Source organism: Vigna angularis, chromosome 1, assembly GCF_016808095.1.
Source record: "Vigna angularis cultivar LongXiaoDou No.4 chromosome 1, ASM1680809v1, whole genome shotgun sequence".
Classification (NCBI taxonomy): Eukaryota; Viridiplantae; Streptophyta; class Magnoliopsida; order Fabales; family Fabaceae; genus Vigna; species Vigna angularis.
Genome location: NC_068970.1, coordinates 65,162,399 through 65,171,981, shown reverse-complemented (window position 1 = coordinate 65,171,981; position 9,583 = coordinate 65,162,399). Strand labels below are relative to the sequence as shown.

Here is a 9,583-nt window from a genome sequence, read left to right as displayed (position 1 = left end):
AAATAGTATTTAATATTTATCTCAAAGCTGAACCTTTTGTCTTCTTGTTTTCCTAAAACTTTGCGCTCTGTGTCTGATTATATTTCCAAAGTAAATCCTTATCCTGAAAAACTCTTGGTAGCATCTAACTTTTTCTTTCTTTTTCTCCGCCACCTTTCAAATCAATCATGTAAAAAAGACAAATAATCAAGCAGCTTCAGTGTTTATAAGGGCTCATCATGACCAAAGATATACTTTCCTCTACTGTGTTTCTAGAATGTGCTCATTTCCATTTATTACCATGAATTCACTCTTTCTCTCACAATCACTGGATGAGAACATAACAGTATTCTAGGTGATAAAGAATAAGTAAGTTGCAGGAAGTTAAGAGTATAGAGTTGGATATAATGGAAGAAATTGAATTGTTTTATGAGGAAATGAAAGAAACTCAAAAAGTAGCCATGGAAAGGTTTCAAGAAAAAATGATGCGAAAACATGGAACTCATCTAACACCAACCATACAACCACAAAGCAAGAAAATTATGGAAACAATGTAAAGCCAAAATGATCAACTCACCTTCTTAATGTCACTTTCAACATTAAGGGGTGTATTCTTTTCAAAAAATTTGGGGGAGATGATTTCAATGGATTCGAGGGTAATTTATTTTATTGTTTTTTTAGTGGATTTGTGGTTAATTGAGAGTGGATTTGGAAGTAAAGTTTGTGAGAATTAGTGTAGGATTTGATTGATGTGATAGATTTAAAAAATTAGTTTAATTGGTAAAAATTAAAGATTACCAAAATGCCCCTAGTTATAAAAGTAATATAAAATGTTATTTATTAATGTTATATTTAATTGTAAAAATGTTTATAAAGAGAAAAAAATTATAAATAATTTTTAAAATTAAATTTTTAAAATTATAAAAATTATAATGTAGTAAAATAAATTTATTTTTAAATGTAGTATTTGTTTGTAACATATTTTTTTGTTTTGTTTTTATAATAAAATGTCTCTTTTTTTTTCATAAAAATAACTTAGCTTCTATATTTATAATAATTTATTTCTGTCCAAATAAATAGAATCAAAAAATATTCCTTAAAGTAATTTTGTAATATAAAGAGTATTTTATTATTTTTATTTGAATTTTGAAAAAATGAAGATTTATCCCCATAAAATTTGAATTAAAAACCTATAATTAAGAAAGAAAATTTATCCACCCACACATCCCCAACCTCCCACCGCCGCCACCGCCCCCCCCCCCCCCCAACTTCCATCACCACTGCATCCGTATCTCTGTAATACTCAAGAAAATTTATCCCCGCACACATCCCCAACCTCCCGCCACCCCCCCAACTTCCATCACCACTGCATCCGCATCTCTGTAATACTCACCACTACATCCGCATCTCTGTAATACTCATTCACCAGAAAAATATTTCTCAGCCGCCGTACCCTCCCACCACCCAGAACTCCCTCCCCTCCCCGCCTACAAACCCCACACACCCAGCCCGAAACCCCGTCAGCGGATCCATCGCCACCCACCGGTCCCTCCCCACCTCGTACGCTCAACCGACCGAATCCTAGTCCCAGCAGCCCCAAACATCGTATGCCGTGACCTCCGCCAGCGACAAGGAGGACGACCAACCAACGTGGAAGCAGAAGTGCTTATCCCAGAGTGAGAAGAAGAAGAAGTTGTGCTTATCCCAGAGTGAGAAGAAGAATTGTAACCGAATACGCATTATGTAACCGAATACGCGTTATGTAACCGAATACTTTTGCGAATGGATTTTCTGTGTTAAAGCTGATATACATGCAGGAAATGTATAATAGGTCGAGGATAGTTGTGACATTTCAGTTACAATCCCTGCAAATCTCTTCAAAGTTGCGAGTGATAAAAAAGCACGGTATCTCGCAAATCATCGCTCGCATTTCCTCGCGTTTCTTCTCATCCGAACACGATTAATTCTCAAATCATCGCTCGCATTCGTTTCTGAACAGTAAAATCTATTCAAACGAACGAAGCGTAAAGAATATTTGAGTCTATGTCAATCATTAGGAATATCTTATCGGCATGTAATTGAATATCTGCAATGGATGTGAAAAAATGAAGAGTAACTCTACAGTGCATGTAAAAATCTCTTCAACCTTGTAGGGGACCGAATCTAAGTTTTTCCAACGCATCAACACTTTGATTTTGTTGCACATCATGTTATCCAAACAACAATAACACCATAATTTACTTGTTTTGAAACAAATAAAGCATAAGTGTTAAATTCATTATGCTATCTAAACACACACATTCTCTCTCGATATTGAAGATAGTGAGTCTCATTTAGTTACTTTATGTAGAGGTATCAATTTGGTCCTATGGCTTAACTCACATGCTTTGGTCCAAAAAAAAAACTCATAGGAAAAAAAAATCCTCCAATTGAAAAAGTCCGGCCTTAACTCACATGCTTTTGGGCAAAAAAAAATCATAGGAAAAAAACCATCCTTTGAAAAAGCCCACGTGATTAAAATGTTCACAAAAGTTTTATGGATAAAAGTTGAAACTTTTCTTTATGAAAAAATATTATTTTTTAAAATATATTATTAAATTTTCGATTTTAGTTTAGTTCTCTCGAAACTTTTAGTTTAAATAGACTTGTCACAATCTTCAATCAAACTAATCATGATTGATCTTAAGTTAGGGGATGACCAATCTCAATATGAGTCAGGATTGACTCAACTAAATTTATTCATATTTTACTCGATAGGATTCAACTAAATTTTGGATAGTATTAACTAAGTTGAATTCGGCCAAATTTAAGTCAGAGCTAACATAGTCAAATTTGGCCCATTTCGATTATGACTAACTCAACTGAATTCGTCCAAGACCGGCTTAGCTGAATTTCTATTGTGGTACTTTGTTAAATTTAGTTGAATTTTGGTCAGAGAGAACTCAGCAAAAATTGACCAAAATTTGGTCGTGATTGACTCGATCGAATTCGACTAAATTTTAGTTAGAATTGACTGAACAAAATTCTACCAAATTTTAGTGGTAGTGAACTTGAACAAATTTGATCAAATTTAGGCCATGACCAAATTTGATCGAATTTAAGCCGAGTTTGACTTGGTCAAATTCCGGTTGAGACTTACTTGGACAAATTTGACCAAATTTCAGTTTGATCTTACTTATCTAAATTTAGTTGAACTTTGGTAGGGGTTGACTTGGGCGAATTTGACCAAATTATGACACAGGCTGACTTGGTCGAATTCAACAAAATTTCAATTGTAGCTGACTTGGTAGAATTTCAATCGAGGCCGACTCCAAAAATTCAACAAAAAACTTGGTCGAATTCAACCTAATTTCGACCATATTTTTTTAATGATCGAATTCAATCAAGTTTCAATCATGGTTCGCCTTTGAAAATCTTTGACTTGGGTCGACTCATGTCAACCTTAAGCATAAACTGATATGTCTAGACTTTATCTCAAATTGATTCGTTTTAACCTTCCAACCATATCTATTTATCTTAACTTTCACGTGATCTACCTATTTTAATTTTTGACCCAAAATAATAATTTAATTTTTAACTGAGATATTATTTTTAAAGTTAATTAAAATATTTTAGTGGAAGACATGGTTTTTTTCTTCTTCTTATGAATCCCTCAAAGTGAGATTTATTCAAAAGTAGCTTATGACATCTAATTTTATATGAAAAAAATCTAATTAATATTACATGTGAATATGCATACAACTTATACACACTTTAGTTTAATGTAAATTAATTAAAAAAAACATTTAAAAGTATAATACATGGTTACACATTTCTATAAAATTACGTTTCTATCATTAGGAATGAGTAAACTAACTTAACAAATAATTGAGATTCATATTTTATATGATTATACGATGATCATGATATATTAATAATTTTTTTAAACAATTTTTTTGAGAATAAATTAAGTTTTGTTTTATTAATTTGTGTATTTAACATATCAATCACGAGTTATTGTACAAGCGAGCGTACAAAAATTGTTAAAAAAATATTTTATGATATAATAACAATAAGACAAATTTGGAAGGATTCGTTGATTATAAATTATAAATAGAGCAAAGTTGTAGGCGTGTTGGAGTTGAAAGAGTGGATCGGACGGAACCCTATATCGGAGTGTCTGTTCGGCGGAGAGAGAGAGAGAGCATGGAGGAAGAGAAACTGAGAGAGCTGAAGCAGTTTATAGAGTCATGCAGATCCAATCCCTCACTCCTCCACATTCCATCACTTTCCTTCTTCAAGGCTTATCTCCTCAGGTTTCGCTTTCTTCCCATTTTTCATCTCTTTCTCCCAATTCTCGCTCACTCGCTTACTCGCTCACTCGCTCACACTCTCCCTCTGCTGCAGCCTCGGTGCTCGTATCCCTCCCCAACCCAAAACGGTGAGCCTCCCCTCTCCTTTTCATATTTTCTGAATCAATTTTGGAATCTCCGTTTTTTATTACTCACTCAACTTATGCAGGAACCAGGTGATTCTTATGAGGAGAAGCCAGACCCTCCTTTATCTGCTCAAGACGACCTTGTAGAATCTGATATAGAGTTGGATAATGCCGATGTTGTTGAACCCGATAATGACCCTCCTCAAAAGGTATTATATATTGTGTATGGTTTGTGCGTATGGACTCACTGCAATGCCTTCCACGTTTCAGCAACTCTGTAATTTAAGCTGTATTGCTATTGCAGATGGGAGATCCTTCTGTTGAAGTGACGGAAGAAAATATGAATGCTGCTCAACTAGCAAAGTCAAAAGCAGTCGATGCTATCTCAGAAGGCAATTCAATTCATGATTACTTATATTTTACTCTCTCTCTCTCTCTCTCTCTCTCTCTCTCTCTCTCTCTCTCTCTCTCAAATCTCTCAACTTAAGCTTTTTGGACATTATTTTTGTTTGAAAATTGAGTTTTTTTTAATGAGTTTTTAGGTAATTTGGACGAAGCACTGGACCAACTGACAGAAGCCATTTTGTTGAATCCCCAATCAGCTATACTTTATGCTACAAGAGGTACGGATTCTCTCTGTGTATTCCTACCAGAATCAAATGCCTTTCGATAAATTTCTTTCGGTATTGTTTTCTTCCCACTTTACAGTTTATTGTTCGTTTTACCCTCTGTATCATTTGGAAATCTCGATTTCTTGTTTTCAGCTAGTGTCTTTGTGAAACTGAAGAAGCCAAACGCTGCTATACGGGATGCTGACACTGCCTTGAAGGTTTATTTTATTCCTTATCTCATAGAAATATGGTGTAAAAGCAATATCTGTGCCACGAGTTTCTGTACTCAAGGATCTATTATTTGTTTCAGATTAACCCCGACTCAGCCAAAGGATACAAAGTTAGAGGAATGTCGAGGGCTATGTTGGGACTATGGGAAGAAGCAGCAAGTGACCTTCATGTGGCTTCAAACTTAGATTTTGATGAAGAGCTAAGTACGGTACTTAAAAAGGTAATTTACCTTCTTTCGACACATGAAACCTGCAGAAGGAATCCTTGTGCTCTTTGTAATTGTATTTTTTTTTACTGGACAGGTTGAACCTAATGCACGCATAATTGAGGAGCATAGGAGAAAGTATGTTCGCTTAAGAAAACAAAAGCAGCAGAAAGGAGATCCTATCAAGACTGAAGCTTCTGTCAAGAAAGAACAAGAAACTGAAGCCCAAGTAAGTATAGATATATTTTCAGTGATAGAACGATCCATTTGGCAATTAGGGTTTGCGGTATGCTGTGAAGCCCTGATATTCCAAAAATGAAAAAAATATCAAGAGCGTACATGATAGGGTACATATTGGATGCTCCTTGATGCGTGTATATACAAGGAATATTGCTAATCTTTTAAAATTTCGAGATGCAACTCCAATACTTTGAATGGGTCTACATTTACCTAACATTCCAATTTTTCCTTTGTGTCATTAAAGCTACAGATAAGGTATGCAATAAAATAGAGTGAGGACTTCTCTTAATAACTAACCAATTAAGAATTGGTTATTGTCCTTTATTTATAGTTGGAAGCAAAGAATAGTTAATCTCAAGATCATTTTCAAGCCTTATTTTTCTACGATAAAAGAATCTAGAAAATAGATTGTTATATAATGATATATATGTTATAGTTGGAAGCAGAGAATAGTTAATCTCAAGATCATCTTCAAGCATTATTTTTCTAACATAAAAGAATCTAGAAAATAGATTGTTATATAATGATATATATGTGGTGTGTGTGTTATAATGATATTATCTACCAGCAACGTATGGACAAAATTTCATTGGTTGTACTTTTCCACTATAATTTAGATATCATTCTCTTTTTACAAACTTGGTAAAATCTTGGCACTGTTTTACTAGCTCTACGACCTTCCAACTTCCAATATGTATGGCTCTTTGGGTGAGAGTCTTTTATCATATTATCTCATTGGCGGACTAGCAGTTCAAACACTTTTTTGTACACAATTTCAACTCTTCAAATCTATCTATATAATTTGAAATAAGGTAAGATATTTTCTAACGAATAACTACTTACCATTTTTCGTAGTACTCTCTGTATGTAGTAATTTCACCAACCCATATTAATACACATGGTGAGCTTCTTTCCAATTGAACTATTCTACTGTTGATATATTTCATTACAGTGGAAAGTACAGACTAATGCATTCTGAAGTTCACAAGTGCAAACTGTTCCATTTTTTGTCAACATGATACGTCAACAATATTTAAATGTTAGCATTGTTCAATGAAAGATAATACCTTATTATTGCATTCATCTTAGCTAGTTTGTTAGTGCATAGGAGAACAAACATGATGGAAGTTGTCTATATTAAAACTATACTTATTCACTAGAGTATCGAGTATTTTCAGAAGCAGTAAACTGAGGCTGGCAGAATCAGTTGAGCTTCTTGTGCTCTTGGGGTGCTTCACTTGAGCTCAATCATCTGGGATTCTTGTTTTATGGGGATGATATTTCTATTAAGTCATAGTGTCATTCATGCTAGATTAAAGATGGCCTATTCAGCTGCATTGAGTGAAGATTTTCTTCCAGTGGCATGCTGAAGTAGTTTCTTAGTTTTCCCCTTTGTTCTTGCAAGAGATCAAGACATATAGGTAGGCTAAAGTCAAGAAATCTACCGCCAAAGGTCTTTCCTCTCTTTATTAGTTGAGTTACTTCATATCCTTCTCTTTTCTTTTTTGGTTAAAAGGAGGGCCAAATGCAATGACCTTTTCTTCTGATTCTATTTGTGGTAATTCTATCTAAGGTGTTAGTATCATACAATATCATATATTGTGTATATTAGGATTTTCCCAGACAAAACATTAGGGAGTTACAAAAGGAAAAAAAGTAGAGGCCATAGTAGAATGTCTGTTACTGTTAGTTTTGGTTACCAGCAGAACACCAGGGTAGAATGTCTGATCCTGGCACCAAAGAGTAAGGTTTATTCATTTTTATATTCCATAGGTTGTTGAGACTGGAGATAGGGTCCCTAAGATATAATGATAAGTAAATTCCTGCCAAGCATGCTATAATCTAGGTTTCCCTATTGGCATGTACTAAGGTTCCATTATGATCATAAAGTAGACAATCAGACACGATAATACTAAAAAATAACTTGATTGTGATTTGTAACCCTAGTTATGAGACTGATGACTATAAGGATTAAGCAGTGAGGGGATTGATTGAGACTCAAGACTAAGTTACTACTTTTTTAGCTGTTTTTTCATAGACATGTATTTTAGGGACTTTCAAACTTATCTTAGCCATATGTTTTGCAATCTTAACTCCTATTACCGTTGCCAGGTAAAATCTTGATTTTGGGTATCTAGTATGTAACTATGTTTATTCTGTTCATTATCAAGTATTATTTTCAACGGATTTAGTTTCTGTAGGCTACTGTTTGTGATAACATTGTGATGTAACGAATTACAATCTGTCATTTCCTATGTATTCATACTTCTACTATAGTTGTCCTATTACATTCTCTTTCCTCCTTTATTGGAATGCAATATGTAGTGACGGGAAGTTTTTCTCTCACTATATGATCCTTAATACTGTGCTATGGGATGATCTAGTTATAGCTAAATTTTTTATGTTGACTTGATTTTTTCAGGTTCAAGAAGCCTTATCTGCTTTAAAAGACGGTAAGTCTTTGTATTTCTCATCTGGTGATGGTAAAAACTTTTTTTGTTGACTTCGTTGTCTTGTAGTTAATGTGAAAAATAAAAACAGTACACAATATTTCTTTGTCTGATATGTTCCGGCCTATACTTTTCATGTGGCTGTGGTAAACGCTTTAGTATGAATATTTTCGTCATAATTGCTCACCTGCATTATAGTTTTACAAGTTTGATGGAAACACATGGATATTGGCTTGAATTTATGGCCCAAACCATTCTTGGTTGTGTAATTGAAAACTACTGTGCAAATTGGGCCTAACTTCATGGTGTAGGATGCAGAGCGGTAAGATTTACGTTACCTAATTAATCTGTAAACTAAAAACTCATGCGATGTTGTGGCATTTGGAACATGTTTGATTCTGATATTTCATTTTTATTCCTAAAGGAACATTTGTTGCAATTTTCTTGACTTTCCTTCAATTTGTATTTAATTTAATTTAATGACCTATTACTTTTGTTGCATTCTAAAGGGCAAGTCATTGGTATTCATTCTGCTGCTGAATTGGAAAAGAAGTTAAGTGCTGCATCAAGGACATCACGATTGGCGATCCTGTATTTTACTGCAACGTGGTGTGGCCCTTGTCGCTTCATTTCCCCCATTTATACAAGCTTGGCTGAAAAGCACCCAAAAGTTGTTTTTTTGAAAATTGACATAGATGAGGCCATAAATGTTGCTGCAAGCTGGAATATTAGCAGTGTTCCCACATTTTTCTTTGTTAAGAATGGCAAAGAGGTTGACAGTGTAGTGGGGGCAGACAAAAGTACAATTGAAAGAAAGATTGCACAACATGCTGGCTCTCTTTAAGTGAATACCTTATAAAAACCCTGATTTCAGTTTACATGTCCATAGCGCAACTCAAAGGCTAGGAGTAATTTAGTTAATGTGTTTTGTCTAGACGTTTCTCCATGTACAAAATGTTAGTGTTAATTTCGAACGAGTTTCAAATTTTAAAGCTGATTTTAGGTTTGTGATTACTGTATTGGGGGAACGGAAGTAAACCATATTTATTAAAATTAGTTAATGAGTTTTGGAATCGGGAGCCTTTGGTACTGGGTCCAACTGGGGCACATGAAGATACAAGAAAGATTGAGTTCCTATCCAAATATGCCGAAGGTTACATTGAAAAGATTTGGGTGGGTCAGTTTTTCTCTCCCTATCTTTCTCTTATCGTTCAAAGTCAGGCCTCCGAAGCATTATTCCTATTTTTTACTAGAGCATGCAAATTGTGGTGTGATTGATAGGAGGGTTTCTATTTTAACATTGATCATGGTATGAACGGATACAATGTTGGTCGGGCTATTGCTGGTGTTATTATACCCATCTTCCCCGTTATAATAGGTTTACTTATGATGGTTTTTTGTTTCCTCAGAGCAATTAATTGTAGTAGTTTCGTAAGCATAAAAATTGCCA

The 9,583-nt window shown here is 34.4% G+C and overlaps 1 protein-coding gene across 2 annotated transcripts; it reads left to right on the top strand.

Moving 5' to 3' along the window:
- The first annotated feature begins 4,072 nt into the window (after positions 1-4,072).
- Positions 4,073-9,472, top strand: LOC108333956 (TPR repeat-containing thioredoxin TDX). 2 transcript variants are annotated; one of them, XM_052874940.1, is made up of 10 exons: positions 4,073-4,274; positions 4,366-4,399; positions 4,487-4,605; positions 4,701-4,788; positions 4,939-5,019; positions 5,161-5,225; positions 5,318-5,458; positions 5,541-5,672; positions 8,106-8,136; positions 8,643-9,472. In XM_052874940.1, exons 1-10 carry the CDS (start codon positions 4,209-4,211, stop codon positions 8,975-8,977), a joined length of 1,092 nt encoding a protein of 363 aa, XP_052730900.1. In that variant the 5' UTR covers positions 4,073-4,208; the 3' UTR covers positions 8,978-9,472. The 2 variants fall into 2 exon arrangements, with proteins under 2 accessions (XP_052730900.1, XP_017424975.1); XM_017569486.2 differs by having other exon boundaries at positions 4,075-4,274; positions 4,480-4,605.
- Positions 9,473-9,583: the final 111 nt, after the last annotated feature.